Source organism: Musa acuminata, chromosome BXJ3-6 (genome assembly GCF_036884655.1).
Source record: "Musa acuminata AAA Group cultivar baxijiao chromosome BXJ3-6, Cavendish_Baxijiao_AAA, whole genome shotgun sequence".
Classification (NCBI taxonomy): Eukaryota; Viridiplantae; Streptophyta; class Magnoliopsida; order Zingiberales; family Musaceae; genus Musa; species Musa acuminata.
In genome coordinates, this window is record NC_088354.1 from 15,975,637 (window position 1) to 15,996,168 (window position 20,532).

Consider the following 20,532-nt stretch of genomic DNA (forward strand, 5'->3'; position numbering starts at 1 on the left):
GAGCTCAGGCGGTGCCACCTCTCTGCCAGGGAGGTTGCACCGCCCAGTCTTGCTCGAAGACTGAGCTCAGGCGGTGCCACCTCTCTGTCAGGGAGGTTGCACCGCCCAGTCTAGCTCGAAGACTGAGCTCAGGCGGTGCCACCTCTCTGCTGGGGAGGTTGCACCGCCCAGTCTCGCTGGAAGGCCTAGCCCAGGCGGTGCCACCTCCTGGCCTGGGCGGTTGCACCTCCTGGTGCAATCAGGGTCCGAATGGTTCATTCCATTCGGCCCAATTTCAGTCTTTCAGGGGCCCAATTGCCCCAAGATTAAGCCAATGGGATCACCTCCCATTTTCCAACTTAATCAACGTGCTAACTACGATTAAATCTAAGACAATTTCTGCAGCTTTGCTTCGGTGCGTCAATCGCTCCTTCCGGCGAGTTTCCGGCGAACTTCCGTCGATCATCCGATGAACCCTCGGTGATGCTCCTGCGGACTTCCGGCAAACTCCTGGACTTTGCGACGATCCACTTGGCAAGTTCCGACGAGCTTCGCTTGGCAAGCTTCTGGACTTCTCGGATCTGTTCTCGCAGAACCTCCGACGACCGTCCGAACTTCCGTCGAACTCTCGAACTCCCAACGTGATCATGAACTTGACTCCGGCGTAACTCCTGCTGCTTGTCTAACTATCATCGTAGTTAATCCTGCACACACAAAAATAAAAACTTCGATCGAGACAATTAATCCTAAGCAATTAACCAAGTTGTCCGGCATGTCATTGGTCCCTCGACGCTTCGTCTGATTCTTCGGCGCATCGTCCTTTCCTGCAGCCTATTGCCCAATCGGCCTGTTGTCTCCGCAACTCCGATATCCTTGGCACAATACCCGCTCTTCTTGGCCCGATGCCCGAGTCCACGGCCCGAAGCCTTCTGTCGATACGTCGACCGATCCACCGACCCGACGTCCAATCTTCTGACATGTTCCTCCGGCACAACATGATGTTCCTGCTTTAATTGTCTCATCCTGATCGAAGCACCCTGCGTCACTCAAAACGCATATTAAATCATAAACATATATCAAGTAGTTTCATCATCAAAATACGAGATTCAACAAGTACCGCCTAGGGTAATTGTGGTATTATCTAGAATTTAAAAATTATGACGATGGTACCACCTAAAAGTCCAAAATTACAACGTTAAAAATTGTGGCTATAGTATTGTTAGGTGTTAGTGTTTTCACCACTCATATCTCGAAATTTTGGATGATTTAAAATTTTTAGCTCCATTTTGAAGCCTTTTGGGGTCTATAATATCCCACTAAGGCTAGGTTGATGGAGCATCAAATTCTAAGCTTATGAAGGGTTGTAGTTTTCTTTTTGAGTAATTATTTGAGTCTATTCATCCTTCTTGAGTTTAGAGGTAATTCTAAGTTTTATGAGATGAGAGATTTTATAAAAGAGTGAATGTGGAGGTTCTGTCCTAAGCCTATTAAAAAGAGAAAAACTATAATAATGATAGTTGATCTTCGTCCATTAGAAAGAAAATTGATAGTGAAAACCACCAATGACCTCAAGAGAAGAGAAATTAGGAGTGAACGTAAGTTGAAAAGATCGAACCACTATAAATTAGTTTATATTTTTTATCTTATTTTTAATTTATTATTGCTTACTCATTTATTTTACTCACAACTTTTACTTATATTTTTTATTAATCATATTTTCGATACAGATTTATCAATCGAATTTTAAAATCAATTAAATTTTACTAATTCACTCTCTCTTACTACAATTACAATCCGAACAATTAACCCCCATCAACTCCCACATATCACGTTACCATTAAAATCTTATTATTAGTCATTCCTTATTAGAAGTCCAGCATAGCATGTCTATCTTTTCTGTTTAAAAAATAAAAAACAAAACTATTCATTAGATAACGTGGGAATGATCGTAACCTGTCCAACATAGCATTTCGGTCACTCGTCACATCAGACAGGATATGATCATAACCCGTGGAAAAAGACATATATCTAATAGCCTACAGATCAGGTCGAGTTCTTTTCTTGTTTTCATTATATGTTGGCTTTACAGTGCAAGTGGTTGTTGGTGTCAAGCTTCAATTTTGTTTTGGATTATTTTCCTACAAACTACCTATTGTTTATGTATTGTTTTCAAACAGAATTTTTAATTATAAAAATATATAAATAATCTTTCAAAATTTTTTAACCTGTTAGAATGTTTTATTTTTTACGATTCAAATATGTATTTAAATAAAAATAAAAAAATTATTATAGTACTTTGACCACCATAATGAAAATAATATAAAAACACTATGAATGTTCTAAATGATTTTCCAATCTTTACCAAACTAACTATATATCTAAAAAATATGATATGAAAATGATAATAATATAATATTACTTATAGTGTTTTTAGTACATCAATAAAACACTATAAACGATATTGAGAAACACCATAAATGAGTCAGATGAAAACACTGTAATAATTTAAAACTGATAAAAAAAAAATAGATGAAATTTTTTTAAAGATATTTTAGATTTTTTTAATTAGGAATACTATTTTAAAAATACCTAAAATATAAGTATTACATCCTCTCTCTCTCTCTCTCTCTCTCTCTCTCTCTCTTTCAGCCCATCGTAATTGACGACTTACTCGAGAGGCATGCCTTCATCGTCATCATCCATTATTAGTTAACACATACCATTACCAGATGCATGGATTCTCAATGCGTACAACTCTTTCACTCCCACCTCAAATCGTGAATTCTTTGCCACTTGGACGCATCAGATGAAAGCGATGGCTTTTGGAGAATTGATGATCAGCACAATATATCTGACGCGAGGCAAAACATAATCGTACTACTACTAAATGGCAGATTTTAGACTTCAAAGTCGTCTTCTATCTATAACATTATACACTAAATGACATGACAGGCAAAGAAATCTCTTTGATGATTCTGTACAATTCTTTTAGATTAGAAAAGGATTATGGAGACCCCATATATCTCATCTTTCTGATAAGAAATCAACTATTTCCCAAAAAGAGAGAATTATAGAGAAAGTGAGTATGGATGACTTAATTATATGTACATGATTTCAATTGAGTCTACATTTAAATTGTAACACGGGCAGTGTATTATATTTATTTATTCATTTATTTATTTATTTATTTATTTATTTATTTAGAGAGAGAGAGAGAGAGAGAGAGAGAGAGAGAGAGAGAGAGAGAGAGAGAGAGAGAGGAGAGGAGAGGAGAGGACAGAAGAAGAGGGGGAAATATGATCGAAACGAGGGTAGTTTGGTCAATACGCCAAACTCACGGCTCTCTTCAAAACCAGGTCCCTCCGGGAAGAACCTACGCACTAGTGCTAGTACGCGAAACCACCGGCTGTGGCCCGTCCTTTTCTGGCCACCACCCTCGGCCGGCCGCGCTCCGCCTGGAGCTCGGCGTCTAGGGAGCAGTTGTCCCTCCTCCCGTTCTCCTCGTCCATAAATATCTGCCTGTTTCGGCACTCCACGCTGCAGAACGCTCGGTCCCCCCTGCAGAGCCAATCCCCATGAAAACCTTTAAGTGAGAGAGAGAGAGAGAGAGAGAGAAGCCTCTGGCAACCAGAACTCCCACCCCGGGGTTGAAAGGCACAAAAGTTTTCCTTCGGTCACCTGTACATATAGATGTCGTTGCCTTGCTGTAGTCTTCTCCGGCAGAGGTAGCAGCGTTCGAGGAAATGGCTAGCGGAGAAGGAAGAAGAATTCGTACAAGTGGAAGGTAGAGAAGCGTTCTTCATGAGGGAGGTTTTGCTTATGATATGGGTGTACTTGGTCAAGTTGTTTTGTGCTTCCAAGAGAACGCTTAATCCAGCCATATCCTATTGCTGCTGCTGCTGCTGCTGCTGCTGCTGCTGCTCCTCTCCTTTCTTGCAATCAGGTGGCGAAGGCAAGGCTTTAAAGGGGAAGGGAAGCGTGTGATGCACCGCAGGAACAAGTTGAGGGAGTGGGGACTTTGGTGACGATGGTAGCTTGTCTTCATTGTGAGAGCGGCCATCTTCCGTGACAGGAATCTTGTTCTCGAATATGGAAATCAGATGGGTTGGACCCTGCAGAAAAGAAAGGTAGCAGCACCATATATAGTTGGGAGGCAACAAACCAGGGACTGCTGAGCACATAGTTTCTGGATGAACTTTCATGCATGGCATTTCTTGCGTGGTGATCAACCCTATGCATGGTTTGATGGTTTCATCCTGTCCACGTCCAACTTTTGTTGTTGATTACGTGCGTCCAGTGTGGATTTTGGCGTTTGGCTACTGGCTGTGTGTAAATCTAGAAAGGCCAACTGAACTGATCCTGGAGTTGTTGTCAGTGATCTAAGCCCGGAGATGTTATGTGAAAGCATCAGGTGGGATCATACAGATTTTTCTTTTACTTCCTTTTTATTTATTTATGTATGTGTGTGAATGAAGTCACAGGTTATGATCTCTTAAGGCTATATGTATTGCTTGATGAATGATGTCGTACATGCGGTGCAACGAGAATTTGATTGTTGTCTAATCGTGCTCATAGATCAGGATGATCGTCGATCATTAAATCATAAGATGCTTGGTGCGATAGAGATACAATGATGCCTCGTCGTCGTTGCGGAGGAAATAGAGTATACTGAGATTCCTTTTAATTATTGCACCTCCCCACCGTGGCCATGAAGTCAAAAAGATATGTAGGTGTGGGTCAATCTGCTGCTTTTTTGCTCCTCCATTGCCGCTGTGCCGGTGTTCATCTTGTCGTTCGACTCAGTTGATCCTGTTTCCGTCGCCTCATCATGTAGAACACAGCAAGAAGATTAGCTGATCGATTCTGTCGTTGTCGACGATGGCAAGAGTCGATGGTGCATGGTTGTACACACTCGTCTACCTTACAAACTGAAAGCCCACGGAATGGAATCCAGTTAGGGTTTCTGTATGGAATGAGGATGATGATGGTGTGAGTGGGAGTGGGAGTGGGAGTCGATCCATCCAACCTTGGGTGGGTTTCCCATCTTCAAGCACAGGAGCTACTGTAATGATTTCAGGACATCGATTGCTTACCTCCCCCCCGCTAAAAAAGGTGAGAGAGATTTTTCTGCTCGGGTGAGATAATGGCACTGACTTTGCTTTCTGAAAACAAATATGTTCCTTTTTCTAAGAAATAAAAGTACGAGTGGGTTTAGATATGGATTCTCTTTTTTCCTAAAGATAATATTAATATTCCTTCCTACTTTATATAAACAAGAAGTTACAAGTTTGTGCTGAGGAGAGAGAAAATAAAAATAAAAATAAAAAGAGAGATTTATTAAAATTTAATTAATAAATAAATCAATGTAACATAAGTGACTTGTTAAATCTTTATCTATATCTATGAAGAAAAATTAAATTTTCTATAGTCGAAAAAGACATGAGAATATTAAAGATATTTTTCGTATTCTCTCCCCTCATTAATAAATAAGATATTTATAGTGGAATCAAATTCTAATTATCAAAGTTTAGGACTTTCTTTTTTTTATACTAGGATTCCTTATTCCAGCGAGACACTGAATTTAAAAATTTTAAAATATTTATCGATCTCAATAATTTAAAAAAATTATATTTAATAAAGACTATTATTGATTGCTATCATCCTTTAATATTGTTTATATTTAAGAAAGAATCTCATATAAAACAATGAATAACAGAAAATATTTTATTAACTAAAAAGCACTTTGCAACCCCATCTACTTTTGCTCTCTAATTGTGACTTAGGTGCACCATAAGAAGAGGGAGACTGCACTCTTATTTATTTATACAATTAAATTCTTAAGTTTTGAATATTTTAAGATTTATGATTTAAAAGCTTAACTACACTATTTTATTTAAATTAGCATGTTGTATTAGTATTATTTCTAACCCTCTTTTATAACGCTAATATCCTTAATTCTAACTTTTTTTATTCAAAATTAAAATTTCTTTAATATCAAGGATCCAATGAAAATAGCAGTTGGAACATTTGTAATTGATTTTATTCTTGGGAATAACAATTGTAGTATTGACAAAGAATATCAAACAATCTGACTCATTGTTAATCTTTTATAACACATCTAACAGCTTAGCTTCTTAATCACCTACATTCCATTCCCCCCTTTATAAACTATTTTTGTTTTAAGTTAATTTAAAATATTTTACTAAAATAATAATAATAATAATAAAACTATAAAATCAACACATGATTATGTGGTTCAGCAATCATTATCTCCGTTAAAAAAACAAAATGATTCACTATATACTATGAATAAATATAAATAATATTCAATACATAAAGTCGAAAGTATCACATGCACCCTCTAGATCAATTAGAGATAATTTACGAAACACCTATACCTATCATTTGTATAAAATATAAAATATTTATAAAGATAAATCCTAGTTTGATAAAGACTCTTTTTTATACTTGAATTCGTACTCATAATTCTTCAAATAATTATATTTAGATATAATTAAAACTCCTAAAAATATTTCTGCTGTCAAATATTTACAAAGTCATTCTCGAATTGAAAAATAAAGGCACTAACTTTGTTTTCTTAGATTGATTACTTTCTCTATGGGGAAAAAAGGAAAATAACAAGAATAGTGGCTCTGAATTTTCCTATTTAATGCTCCTCTTATGCGATTTGGTTGCCGAAATTCCATGTTTATTCATAAAATAAACAGACAGGTGAGAAGGAGAAGCCATGAGAGGGGGAGAGAGGAGCATTGCTCAGTTTCCCTTTCTTCTTCTTCTTCTTCTTCTTCTTCTTTTATTAAATGATTTTTTTTTTATAAAAAAACAACTTCGGTTCTTACTATCACTATAATCTCAGTTGTTTCTTCCGATTCCTCTAATTCTTCTTTTGATATTTTCCATTCCTCTCTCTTTGGTCGCTCCGACTAAAAAAACTTGTGATTCTTCATGTTCTATACTTGCAGAAAAATCAACCTAGTGGGGTAATCTTTGGTGATATAGAACAGTAATTTGTACCCCCGGATTCCATTTTCATAATGTTCTTCTATTTAATTTTGTGACACATATTACGAGTTAATCAGGGCGTCAATTTTGTATTATTGCATTAAAGCTTTGCTGGATAGATCGCTAGAGTGGGGAGCTAAAGAAACATGGGCCGCACATAAAGCTGCTCGGTTGTGCCTTCGATCCACACCTTGAGATGCGTGCATGGGCCATCCCGAGATGGCATCGTCACCGTCACCATGGCCTCCACCACGCGCCCAAAAGGCAACGTGACAACCGAGTGATTGAGTTGACCAACCTCAGCCCCGTCCCCGTCTTAGTTGGCGCACGTGGCGTCCCAACTCACAAAAGAATCTAGTCAACACATGCTTCCTTCCTCCCTCCATGATTGCTACACCGAAGCGGAAGAAAGAAAGCAGAGATCGAAGTTGTTGTGTCTACACCCTAAGATATCATGCTTTACCCATTCGTTCATCCATCGACGAGAACAAAGGAGAAGCTCTTGCATTTAGCTGACGAAGACGATCAAATCTAACACGACCAACAGTCAAACGTCCTCGCCTAACCCCATCTTTGCGTGCGTCGTGGTGGTCCAATGTGCCTGTAGTGCACCTGACGCAACGTGTGCAGGCCTCCGTCACTTTCACCAACCCGACCCGCATCAATCGTCGCTGTGGCCGAGAGTCATTATTCCCTTTGCCCGCTACGATACAAACGGAACGAAACAGCCGCCACCAATTTCTCCTTCACCACCGATCGCTGCGCGCTGTTTGGAGCGGATACGCGTCTCCGGACTCGCCGGGCGGCGGATGTCGGGTAACAACATCACGCGAGTCGCCTCCGACGACGGCTCGTTCGCGACTCGAAGCCTTCATGAGAGCAGCAGCAGGTGCGACTCGGGCCACGGCGGCGCCACGCGGCTTTCTGTGGACCTGGTCACCGCCGCCCGTCGCCACGTCTCCTTCCTGCGGTCCTTCGCCACCTCCCCTGTCCTCCACCATGCCCCCACCGTCGCCCGCGCCATCCGACGGTCAGATTTCCTCCTCGCTGCCCTCTGTTTCGGTGCGCCACTAGATCGATGGCTTAGGTTCGTCGTTTTTCTGGCTCAGGTACGATCAGCTGTGGATGCCGTTGATCGCCGAACTGGCGCAGGCGGCGCCGCCGTCCGCTCCTCCGATGCTCCTCCCGCCGCCGGACGTCCACTGGGTGTGGTACTGTCACTGCCTCGATCCGGTAAGCTTCGAGCGATGCGATTAACCCTTGTAAAACTCGCATCTTTCCTCTTTTTGTACTTGTTCCATGGAACTATGGCCGCCGCAGGCAGGGAGCTACCGCGAGTACTGCACCTTGAGATTCGGAGCGCTTGTCGATCGACCGCTGATCATTGACGACGAGAACGAGGAGTACGCGTACAACCGGTGCCGGGAGGTCTGGGCCGTCCGGTATCCGTCCGAGCCGTTCGATCTTGAGGTTGACTCCGCGGAAGATGGCGAAGCAAGCGGTAAATGTGAGGATCACCTGTCCGCGGTGGTGGCGAGGTACCGGACGCTCTATTCCTTCTTCTGCGACCCCTTCGTTTCAGAGACCGTCTACCTCGTCGCCGCGCGTAGGAGGTACTCGAGCTTCCTCCACCTCTCGAGGCGATCCATCGAAGATGGGATGCTCCGGATGGTTGTCACCTCAGATATCTTCCTCATCTGGCTCACCCATCAAGTACGATTCCATTTCAAAATTCGATCTTGATGCTGATATGAGTTCCTACAGAATTCTCCAAATTTATCATCAAGCTTCGATCTTGTTCTAAAATCTGAAACGATTGGCGCGAGCAGAGCTATCCCAGGAGCTATGCGAAGGACATAGAGGACAGGGGGGATCCGGCGAGGGTAACGGTGTGCTTCGGCGACCGAGCCACGGCGGAGGAGGCGAAGGAGACAGTGAGGGCGTGGGAGGAGGCGTTAGACGAGCCATATGAGCGAGCGGGAGCAGTTCTCGACCCTGCAGCGTCGCCGTCGCGGGTCTACTTCAACTGGGAGACGGCGGAGGCGGACGTCAACAGGAGTTACAAAGGGTTGCAGCCAAGGTTCCTCCTGGAGGTGACGCCTCCACCTGCATTTTCTCGTCACCATTCTCGTTATTGTGCTTTGATTTCTGTTGCTTCGCTGGTAATTTGATCGTTTCCTGCTCTCCCCCCCCCCCCTCATTGTTCGCTTCATGTCTGCTTTCCTCCACGCCAGCTCTATGAGCAATGAATGGGAGATGAAGGAAAGAAGCCAATACCAGAGACGAGTCTCAGTTTGGTGGCTAAACAGTCCCAACTCGATTTTGTAGCACTAAACCTGTATCAATTCCTAATAATTTTGTCATTATGTTGGCAGATTATTGGTTTTAGGTAGCTGCTTTAATCTGTCACAGGTCCGTATATTCCTTAAAGGAAAATGGGAGGAGAGGGAAGATAAACACCTAACCAAGAATTTCCTGCGGTTACGAACCATCAGGTGTAACAGGGAAATGAAGCTTAATGAGCCTGTTCATGATTTATCCTCCGAAACTTGGCACAAGACATGGCATCTGTACTGTGAATTTGGGACAAGAGGAATTGTAATAGAGGTTCGGCGACGGGGAAGCAATTGTCTGATAAATAGCAAGTTGATTACGAAACTAGTGTTCCTGTGGAACGACTTGTTGCGAGCAACCACTCTGATGCTGAAGAAGGAGCTGGAGATGCAAGTGAGAGCCTTGGCATCGATCACTCCACCTGTTCAAGCTCCATACTTACTGAAGTGTGTTCCGGATAGAGTAACCGATGATGGGGGTGCAATGATTTCAGATGTGGTTCTGAGGATGAATAGATACCATCCACAACAAGGTCGTTGGTTATCTCGGACTGTGCTTGATCATGCCAAAAGGGAGTGCTTTGTGATACGAATACGGTAGCAAATTTCCACAGTTCCTTTCAAATTTGCTGCTATCTGTTAAAAGAAAACATATGTAGCGAATGATTGTAGTTGATGCATTTGTGTAGAGTAGGCAGAGGCATTTGGCGGAGAGGAGCTGAGTCTCCAGTAGCAGTGAAGTGGGAGGATAGAATTATAGAAGTACGAGAAGGGCCATGGTTATACGTTGCTGGAACTGTCGGTGTTGCCCCCGGTAAGATGTTAATTTAATTTACTGTTACCAAATTTCAGAGTACTGAAAGAAAAGAGGTACATTTTGATAAAGATGGTAAATCGCTCCACTTGTCATTGTTCAGCGTCCAAAGAGATTTAAAGTATAATCTTACCTTCTTCTTTCTTTTCAAGTCATTTGTGGTTAATGAGCTATTCCCTCTTGATTGTAGACAAGATAGCGGGCACTGCAACACCTAAGAAAGAAGATTCACAAGTGAAAAAGATGCTCTGGTGTTTGTCGACAGGAGATGTTCTAACAATACAATGGGAAAATGGACTTGATATTCAGCTTGAAAATGGAAGTTCTGGCGAACAGGTGATTGGAATTTGTTCTCATTTTATTTGTTGATGGGAATATAATTATCATCTGATTTTCTTTTGCTAGATGTGACCTTTATACAATTGGCATATAATTACAATGCCATGCACGAAAGAGATATAGGCTGTTCAAACTAGCTGTGAAAAGTCTACAGGAAGCATCCAAAAAAGTAGTAATCTATTGGGTCTCTTAAGTGATTAAGATATAATCTGGTGATTTCATGAATCTTCAAACTAGTCCATGTCTAATCTAAATATGCATTTATTGATTGCCATCATCAACGGCATATCTACTCTTGCACACACACCAAAAAACTTCTTTGTTGTGAGTTTATTGTGCAGCCCCAATGTATCTACCGACACTGAGCTCTTCTGCACCCAATCTGAAAAGGCTTGCTTCTGATATGAGTTGAATATACTACAGGCTAAGTTGCTCACCGGAAGGAAACTACAATACCAACTAAAGGATGTAGGCTCATCGAACGAAGAAGAAGAGCAATACTTGACTCTAGTTCGGTTTACATCAGAACATCCAGATGGAAAAGCAACCGCACTCTTAAATTGGAAGCTGCTCGCAGTGGAATTCTTGCCAGAAGAAGATGCAGTACTTGTGCTGCTTGTATGCGTAGCTGTAGCTCGAACCATTTCAGAGATCAGAAGGGAAGATATGAGTGGACTCTTAGCTCGAAGGAGAGTGAGAGAATTCGCTGGAGGGTGTAGGGACTGGGGCTCAGTTCTGCTCCCATCCTCATCTACTTATTCGTCCGTCCATCTGCAACCATGGTATTGGAATGCTCATCAGGTATTAGCCTCAGCTGAGACAAGTGATTCTGGGTTGCCGATCTCCAAGCATCTTCCTGCTGACGGGAAGTGCTCGATGTACGAGCAAGTCATTCTATCTTGATGGCCACTTATCCTGATGCATGAATTTTTCAAAGAGGATTTACGTCCATACACATTCTTCTGTTCACAAACCAATTAAAATGGCTTCTTGTTTAGGCCTCTGTATCATGATACTATCTTGTTGTTGGTAAGCTTATGATTCATATCTCTTTCTCTCTCTCTCCCTGAGTGATGGTCAAATTGGCCGGGCTTGTTGTTGTTGTTGTGTTTGGTGGTCAATGCTTAAGATTTAAACAACTTAGTGAGCCGTACTGTCGGTGCGATTTGAAAATTTGAGTTGTTAAGCATTAGATGTCACCAGTGATTATACTGATCTCAAGAGCCATTCTGAAGGCTCACAAGGCACACTACTGAATGATCGATCATACACAGTGTAAAATGGTATTATAGTTGAATGCGATGTATCTTTTGGTCTATTCAAACTCTGAAGCTGCTGCCTATGTTATAATAGAAAACAACAGGAGGGAGGTCATGTATTTTCTTGAAGGTTAAATAAACTAAATGCATTGTCATTGTTGATGGACTCAAAAGGGCTAAAGAAGAGTAGTCGCAAGATATATTTTTATTGTAAGAGATGACCATTCCAGGGAGTATCCATAAACAGAAGAAGAAGAATAATAATAATAATAATAATAATAATAATAAGAAGAAGATAAGTGATGATGAGGTGGTTGATGCAGGCACACATGGGAGTCAACATGGATACAAAATCCAATCGCCTGGCGTCCTTATCTCTTACATGACAATAATAGAACTACGAGAGACTGGGAGATACAAATGTTAAACTACACTACTTGTATCATGGACATGATGAATGATTTGGTCTCTGTGAAGATGTCTTGAGCAACAATTGAACTCCATTATTAGTTCATTTCCTTCAATCGTTTCCGCTATTTGATGGAAATATCTTTTGTATAAGCTTCCTGAGAGCTCCCTCCTTTGTGAGTAATAGTTAATTGAGATGTCCCATTCGCCTAAATGGGATTAGGGTCCCAACTCGTTTCTCGACCAATTCCAGTTGACTCAAACCACTGCACATACCCCTCCACACACGTACCCTACTATCAATGTGCCGTTTGATGATTGATGGTCACTCCTGGGGCTCGCGGGACCTTTCCATGTTAGGAGTGGAGTAGGTCGGGCTACTACTACCTGGAGCGGTGGGAGCGATGAGAGCGACGGAGAACGGAACGGGCCAGGAACTAGGGACGGCGTACCTGTCCGTGCTGAGCGGCCCCACCTACCACCACCACGATCACCACCAAGAAGAAGGCGGAGGAGGAGGAGGAGGAGGAAGGTGAACAGGTACGCCCGTCCTTAGTTACGGACTGGGCTGCCCACGTTATCGGGCCCCACTTTTTCCTCTCTTCCGGGTACGGAATACCCTGACCCGACCGTGGTTACGTTTGCCGTGGATGTTAATATCTTATAAGCACAGAAGAAGTTACAGCTGTCACGAACCTAAACGGGAGGTGTCCTCACCGTGCCCACCCAGTCAACACCTCCTCCAATCCCTGACGTCCACGTTCCCCGCATCACCGTCATCTATTTACCGTACGCCCATTTTTTATCCAATCATTACGCGATACGCTCACCCGGTGGAGGTAGTAACCCGATTCAGCCTTCTTGACCTCTCTTCTCCTTCCAACCCTTTCTTGCTCCGGAAGCTGACAATCTCTTCCTTCTTCTTTCTCTCTTCTCTGCATCACATCACCGATCGCCCTTCTCGTGAAGAAGAGGAGAAGTTGGGACGCCGGCCACACTTCCGTCTTCCCTCCTTTGCCAGTCATGCGCTCCCTACGCGGAAGAACGCCGCTGCTCCGCGGGCCCACTAGCTCCGACGACGCTTCTCTCCTGCCTCTCCTCCACCCCTTCGTCCCTCTCCCCTCCTTCCTCTTCATCCCCACCTAAACGAATACATTACTGAGACACGGAGGGGAGGCGAGACGATGAAGAGGGCGCATCAGCAGCATCGTCACCAGCCGTTCGACTCCATCCTGGCCGCTCTTTCCGTCGACCTGCTGATCCAGATCCTCGAACGCGTCGACGACCCCCGCGACCGAAAGGCGTGGCGCTTGGTCTGTCGCGATTTTCTCCGAGCGGAGGCGCTTCATCGCCGGGCGCTCCGCGTCCTCCGCCTCGAGGCCCTTCCGGGCCTCCTCCGTCGCTACGCCGCCTGCCTCGACCTCCTCGATCTCTCCGCCTGCCCCGGCCTTGATGACCACGCCCTCGCCACCGCCCTCTTCGCAGGAGCGGGCAGCTGGCTGCTTAAGTCCGTCAGCCTCAGCCGCGCCAGCGGGGTCGGGTGGCGAGGACTGGCGGCGCTTGCTGCAGCGTGCCCCCGCCTCGAGTCCGTGGACCTGTCGCACTGCGTCGGCGTCGGGGACCGGGAGGCCGCCGCGCTTGCCGCGGCCGAGGGGCTGCGGATGCTACGGTTGGACAAGTGCCTCCGCGTGACGGACGTCGGACTTGCCAAGTTAGCGGTAGGGTGCCCCGCGCTGGAGAACCTCAGTATCAAATGGTGCCTGGAGATCTCGGATATTGGCATCGAGCTGCTCGCCAAGAAGTGCCGGGATCTGAGGGTTTTGGACATCTCCTATCTTAAGGTTACCTTACCCCCAAATCTCTCTCTCTCTTTCTCTCTCTCTCTCTTCTTTCGTAAATGTTGGTCAAAATCTTCGTCTGTCGAGTAAAAGAGTCTCACATAATGGTAACTGTCGAAACAACATTTAACAAGGCGCAGTAACCTTGCCATTTCAGCTTGTGATCTTAGAAAGCTATGTATCTGATGGAGCTCATACGTTCTGGGATTTCTTTCCTTTTTCAGATAACAAATAGTTCAGTAAAATCTATCTCCTCTCTTGGGAAGCTCGAAGTTCTGAGTATGGTTGGATGCTCTAATATAGATGATGAAGGATTACAATTTCTCGATAATGGAAGCAACTCATTGCGGGTAAGTTTCCATAGAGAACTTTTCTGCCAATCTTTCTTGCTTAGATTTGTGCCACCTCTTCCTCGGTCGGTATTACAGCATTGTGTCAGTAGCTTGTTCAAACAGCACTAGTATTCTTGTACTGAGCGGAAGGAAATAAATGTCAAAATCAGAAAGATCATTAATCTGATGAGTTTGTCGCTCAGTTCAATTAATGCCATCTGTTAGAGAAGCATAGCTGTTGTTGCATCCTAATACGTCTGCTAATGCCACTGCAGATGTTGATAGTTTACCAAATTATGTGGACAACAATGGGCAATTTATTGATTTAGATATTTTTGCTTGATTGCAGAGCATTGATGTCTCTCGGTGTGACAATGTGACTGCTAGTGGCTTAACCTCAGTGATAGAAGGGCACATGTGTCTGCAAAAGCTCAACGTCGGGGACTGTTTTCCTGTGAGGCTATGGCACTGAAGCACTCGTTACATTTTCTTTTCCTTCTTCCCATTGCTTATGTAAAACTGTACATTGCAGGAGTTGGCACCACTCTTCCTTTCCAAGTTGAATGGATTGAAGGATAGCTTGACTGTGCTAATACTCGATGGCTTTCAAGTTTCAGCCTCGAGCCTTAAGATAATTGGTGTCAATTGCAAGAATTTGTCTGAGATTGGGCTTAGTAAATGCAAGTGGGTGACTGATGAAGGGATCTCTGAACTAGCAGCCGGCTGTGTCAATTTAATGTCGATTGATCTGACTTGCTGTCGCATGCTAACGGACAAAGCCCTGATGGCCATCGGAGAGCACAATAAAAAGCTTGTCTGCCTCCGATTAGAGTCCTGCAGTTTAATAACTGACAAGGGTCTTGAATATATTGGGACTGGTTGTCCCAAACTGGAAGAAATAGATCTCACCGACTGTCCTATAACTGATACTGGTAAGTACAATGCTCTCATGATTGATGAATAACTTGTTGTCCCTTCAAGTAGCATTGCATTTACTTCCACTCTTATGCTCTGCAGCAATGAAGTATTTGTCCAGATGTTGGGAGCTGATGATCTTGAAGTTGGGCCTTTGTGACAAAATCTCCAGCGAAGGTCTTGTTCATATCGCATCCAACTGCCAAAATCTTTGTGAACTTGATCTCTACCGGTATGGTTGATTCGGTTTATATTGTAATCAGCTGTTTTTGGCTCTTCTGAATTGAAAAAAAAGGAAATCTCACAAAAGTATGGACCTTCACAGCTGCATCGAAGTCACTGATGATGGGTTGGCTGCCATAGCTACTGGCTGCAGCAAGTTACAAAAGTTAAACCTTTGCTACTGCATACAGATCACCGACCGAGGGATGAAGCATCTAAGTTGTTTGGAAGATCTGCGGGACCTTGAACTGAGGGGTCTACATCATGTTACCAGTTTAGGGGTCACATCAATCGCAATTGGTTGCCGGCGTCTCACTGAACTGGATTTGAAGCGTTGCAATTTGGTAGATAATGTAGGTTTATGTGCTCTTGCCCAGTACACGGGAAACCTCAGACAGGTCTGTGATTTACCATCACAGTTTCTTCTCTTCTTCCTCGGTATCAGGAAACTCTGAAAAACAAAAAAAAATCTGGTGAAAAATAAGAAAGATAAGATAGAATATCTGGAATCTGATTATAATTTGTTTTGTAGATAAATATATCATACTGCCCAGTTTCAAGCATGGGCCTCTGCAAGCTACTCGGCACTCTCAAGTGCCTGCAGGATGTGAAGTTAGTGCATCTCACACATGTGCCAGTTGAGCGCCTCGAGCTTGCACTGAGAGCTTATGGTGGACAGTTGAAGAAGCTGAAGCTTTTCATTGGGTTGAGGGATCTTCTTTCTCCATGGCTGATTCAGATGCTGCACGCTCGGAGGTGCCGGATACGATGGGTTGATAAGCCTCTGGTCTTTAGTCCATAGGTAAAATCCTGCTCCTGCTTCCGTTTTTCTGCAAGCTATGATGCCTACCAGTTGCGATTAACAGTTTAATTTTGTATAGTTGTTGATGCCTTGAATGTGAGACTGTCGAACAAATTCTCCTTGTAAATTCACAATCATGTAAATAAAGAAAAAGAAACTGCAATACTCTACCGCACTTGCTGAAGTTAATTCATCGTAACAAGAATTAGTGTGGCTATAAACAGTAGTATTTTAAATCAAAGAGCCTTTTATATCTCTACTTTGATCAAAAATCTGGTTCTACGACTTTTGTTTCCTATTGTCATATTAATTTAGTGCGATGATCATTTATTTCTCCTAGTATTTCTAAGAGGCAATCAGCCAGGCAGCTTATTGTTTCTAATTGCAGTCAATGTTGACTAACCCTGATCTTTCTTTCTTTCTTTCTTCTTTTGCTACCGGTACACACTGTAATCGATTGTTTTCTATTACTGCAGCGTGCTTCAGCAAAATACAGGACATCTCAAGAACTCGGCGTTTTGCAAGGTCAGTAGGCTTAGACAAGTCTTGGCATGCTCTTCAGGTTTTCGTTGCATTGTCTTCTTCTTCCTTAAGGTAGGTCATGTCCCTAAATTAGGAGGAAGCAGCTGGTTATTAAGAAATAATTAGCCTCACCGATCATAAGGGGAGAAATTTGTCTGGAAGTAAGAACAATAGATGCGTAATCATCATCAAACAGAATTGGGTTCGTAAGATACAAATGTTTCTCTGGTCACTTGGTGTGGAAGCTAAAATAATGGTTGGTGTTTCTGATAATAATGTTGTGTCATTTGTCATGTAATTGTCACTACACGCTCTCTTAGATCGAATTATATTTTACTTAAAAGCAACCAAAGAGAGGTCAAGATAATTTTAAATGATCTTAGTTCTTCAGTGTTGTATATGTTCCATAGAGAATAATGGTGATGACATATACAACAAGAAGTTGTTATATTCTTGTATATAACAAATTTGAATTTGTTAATATTCTTTCTTCTTTTCTTTTACTAGGGTTATAAAAGCTCAATTTTTAGACCAAGTAAAAATAAGATTTTTATTATAAATTGCGTTAATCAATGGATGCCTAAGTTCAATTGTTGTGATTTTTAGGAGAAATTATTATTTTAATTCACGAGAACGATACCAACAGTAGTATAACAGTAAAAATAAATGGTCCTAAATAAATTATTGTCCTAAAATTTGCTTCTATTTTTTTGTGGATATTTGGAATTACCTAATCTGTTTAAACCGGATTTGGATATTATTTAATGAAAAAATATATTCAGATAATGAAATGGATTCGATGACGTAGATTAGGTATAGAATATAGGTAAGATTTCTTTGGAAGCTTCTCGAGCTCGCACGGTTCGTGGAATGTACCGTACAATATCTTTTCAGAATCTCAGATTTTCAAAATGGTAAAAAACAAAAAAAATGAGAAGGTTATTTCTCTTTCCACCTTTTTAATAAACCAACTCAAAATCATGCAGATTTAATCAATCTAAAATTTAAACTGATTCAAAATAAATTACATTAAATAATTTAATTATACATATCAATTTAAAATAATAATAATAATAATAATATATTAAATATATTAAATTATTAAAATGTAATAAACAAATAAAAATAAATAAATTTTAAACTAATTTAACTAACTATAAAGTTAAGAATAATATAAGAATTATACTTATATACTTTAAAAATTAAAATATAAAAAATATTTAAGATACTGAAAAATAAATTTGAAAGGTCTATATGACAATTATTTTATTATTTTTTAGTTTTTAAAAATAGTTTATTTACTAATTTTGATTGTTAAAAATTAAATTTATACATAAAATATCAAAAAAAAAATTCTTAATATAAAAAATAAATTGTATTAAATAATTTACTGATATATGAATTTATATTATTAAAAATAATAAATATATATAATTATAATAAATTATAAAAATAATAAAATAAAATGTATAATCATTAAATTAAAAAATTACCATAAAGTAAAACTTTGAATTAGACCTAGATGAACATATATCTTTTTTTTTTATCTTTTAGAGATATTTTGATTTTTTTAATTTATTCATAATCGAAATAATTTGTGGGTTTTTTATATTTTTATTTTCACTAAAACATGATAGGTCTATGCAATATTTTTTTTTGATATTTGAGCTCCTAAATAGATGAATATTTGGTCAAAAAATTAAGTTTTGATATTCGATATACTATTCTTGGGACTAAACCAAAAATAATGTATATCACATATAAGGCCCAGTCCAAATGCTCTAAAGTATTCAGAAAAAATATTGTATTAGACCCAAATGGACATTTATCCTTTTTTTTAATTTAGAGAAATTTTTTGAAATTTTTTTATTTATTCACAATCTGAATCATATGTATTTTTTTTATTTTTCTCAAAGTTTTTTTATTTCTAACAAAATATGTTGGATCCAAGTAATGTTTTATAACATTTAATCTTCTACATACATAGATGGACAACCTAATGATAAAAATCTAGTCCAAAAATATTAAGCCTTGATATCTGATACATTATTTTTGGGCCAAACAAAAAAAATATATTGTATAAAAGGACTGATTCAAATGCTTTCAAATTTTCATGAAAGCTTTGAATTTAACCTAGATAGGCATATATCACTCCTTTTCTATTTTGGAGATTTTTTAATATTTTTGATTTATTTAGAATCTAAATGGTTTATAATCGTCCCATTTTTTTATTTTTATTTTTTTAACAAAATATGATGGATCTATACAATATTTTTTTATATTGAAATGTATAAATAGACAAACAACCAGTGGTAAATATTTAGTTCAAAAATAAAATTTATATTTTCAACAAAATATGATGGATCTATATAATATTTTATAATATTTGAGCTTCTAAAGAGACAAATAACCTGTCGTAAAATTTGATCCAAAAATATTTAGCCTTGATATCTAATATACAATTTTTGAGATCAAACCAAAAATACTAATATGAACAGTTTATGGTTTTCCTATTTTCTTCATTTTTCTATTTTTCATCAAAATATGTTGGATATATATAATATTTTTTGACATTTAAGCTTCTAAATAGATAAACAACATATGATAAAAATTTGGTCCAAAATTATTAAATTTTGATATCCGAATCAAATCAGGCATACAAGATACAAAGACTAATTCAAATACTATGAGATTTTTATAAAAGCTTCACATTGGACTTAGATGGACATCTATCATTTTTTGTTAATTTAATTTTTTAATAAATATTTTGGATTTATTAAGAATTTCAATAGTTTGTGATTTTTCTTTTTAAAGTTTTTTTCTATTTCAATCAAAATATATTAGATCCATATATTGTTTTTTAATATTTAAACTTCTAAATACGTGAACAACCTACAATAAAAATTTATCCCAAAAAATTAAGCTTTGATATCTGATACACTATTTTTGTCTTAAACAAAAAAACATAATGTATCGCATGTAAGGACTAGTCCAAAATTTTTAAAAAGTATTGCATTAAATCTAGATGGACATTTATCATATTTTTTTTATAATTTAGAGTTTCTAATATTCTTTGATTTATTCAGAATTTAAATAGTTTATAATTTTTCTATTTTATTAAAATTTATTTATTTCCATCGAAATATAGTAGATCCATATAATATTTTTTTATATTTAGTTTCTAAATAGAAGGACAACCTAGGGTAAAAATTTGATCCAAAAATATATTTTTTTTGGTCAAATCAAAAATAATATATCTCAAACAATAACTAGTCCAAATGCTTTCAAATTTTTAGGAAAGCATCCTATTGCACCTAAATAGAACTTATCATATTTTTTCTAATTTACAAAATTTTTTGATAATTTTCTAATTTATTCAGAATCTAAAAAATCTTTATTTTTTTCTTTAAGTTTTTTATTCCAACTTAAATATGTTGGATCCATGCAATATTTTTTTACATTTGCAATTGTAAATAGATAGATAACATATGATAAAAATTTAGTCAAAAAAATTAAGCTCTAATATCCAATATACTTTTTTATTGGGATCAAATAAAAAATAGTGTTAGTGAACAAATGTGCCATGGCTGGTGAGTCAGCATGGCCTGGTCCACAGGTCGATGTCGGGAGTCTTCTGTCGACTGAGCTGGATGCCGATGTCGACCGGGTCCTCGCGACGGGGTGCTAATCAGCGTTCCTTGGTGTGCCGATCCGGGCACCGTGTATGCCGAGCTACGTCTCTTCTT

At 39.7% G+C, this 20,532-nt stretch overlaps 3 protein-coding genes across 3 annotated transcripts; 2 read left to right on the top strand and 1 right to left on the bottom strand.

The window, feature by feature from the left end:
• Positions 1–3,221: 3,221 nt before the first annotated feature.
• On the bottom strand, positions 3,222–3,986 carry LOC103988579 (FCS-Like Zinc finger 15). Its single transcript, XM_009407159.3, has 2 exons — positions 3,658–3,986; positions 3,222–3,537 (listed from the first exon to the last, which is right to left on the bottom strand). The coding sequence occupies exons 1-2, from the start codon at positions 3,858–3,860 to the stop codon at positions 3,366–3,368; spliced, it is 375 nt and encodes a 124-aa protein (XP_009405434.1). The 5' UTR covers positions 3,861–3,986; the 3' UTR covers positions 3,222–3,365.
• A 3,592-nt stretch (positions 3,987–7,578) lies between these two features.
• Positions 7,579–11,547, top strand: LOC103988580 (glycine-rich domain-containing protein 2). The gene is made up of 8 exons (XM_009407160.3): positions 7,579–8,032; positions 8,112–8,235; positions 8,323–8,715; positions 8,832–9,095; positions 9,415–9,932; positions 10,025–10,149; positions 10,340–10,485; positions 10,912–11,547. Exons 1-8 carry the CDS (start codon positions 7,812–7,814, stop codon positions 11,389–11,391), a joined length of 2,271 nt encoding a protein of 756 aa, XP_009405435.1. The 5' UTR covers positions 7,579–7,811; the 3' UTR covers positions 11,392–11,547.
• A 1,437-nt stretch (positions 11,548–12,984) lies between these two features.
• LOC103988581 (F-box/LRR-repeat protein 3) lies at positions 12,985–17,129 on the top strand. Its single transcript, XM_009407162.3, has 8 exons — positions 12,985–13,996; positions 14,218–14,343; positions 14,675–14,779; positions 14,858–15,257; positions 15,343–15,472; positions 15,566–15,860; positions 15,995–16,264; positions 16,741–17,129. The coding sequence occupies exons 1-7, from the start codon at positions 13,340–13,342 to the stop codon at positions 16,262–16,264; spliced, it is 1,983 nt and encodes a 660-aa protein (XP_009405437.2). The 5' UTR covers positions 12,985–13,339; the 3' UTR covers positions 16,741–17,129.
• Positions 17,130–20,532: the final 3,403 nt, after the last annotated feature.

What these genes read in the sequence shown, in the direction of transcription:
- LOC103988579 (XM_009407159.3), bottom strand. Translation starts at nt 3,860, where the DNA reads ATGGCTGGATTAAGCGTTCTCTTGGAAGCACAAAACAACTTGACCAAG. An exon ending in AACGACATCTATATGTACAG is followed by an intron (nt 3,538 to 3,657) that starts GTGACCGAAGGA and finishes TTGGCTCTGCAG; the next exon opens with GGGGGACCGAGCGTTCTGCA.
- LOC103988580 (XM_009407160.3), top strand. Translation starts at nt 7,812, where the DNA reads ATGTCGGGTAACAACATCACGCGAGTCGCCTCCGACGACGGCTCGTTC. An exon ending in TGCTTTGTGATACGAATACG is followed by an intron (nt 9,933 to 10,024) that starts GTAGCAAATTTC and finishes GCATTTGTGTAG; the next exon opens with AGTAGGCAGAGGCATTTGGC. An exon ending in ATGGAAGTTCTGGCGAACAG is followed by an intron (nt 10,486 to 10,911) that starts GTGATTGGAATT and finishes AATATACTACAG; the next exon opens with GCTAAGTTGCTCACCGGAAG.
- LOC103988581 (XM_009407162.3), top strand. Translation starts at nt 13,340, where the DNA reads ATGAAGAGGGCGCATCAGCAGCATCGTCACCAGCCGTTCGACTCCATC. An exon ending in CTGTCCTATAACTGATACTG is followed by an intron (nt 15,258 to 15,342) that starts GTAAGTACAATG and finishes TATGCTCTGCAG; the next exon opens with CAATGAAGTATTTGTCCAGA. An exon ending in TGTGAACTTGATCTCTACCG is followed by an intron (nt 15,473 to 15,565) that starts GTATGGTTGATT and finishes GGACCTTCACAG; the next exon opens with CTGCATCGAAGTCACTGATG.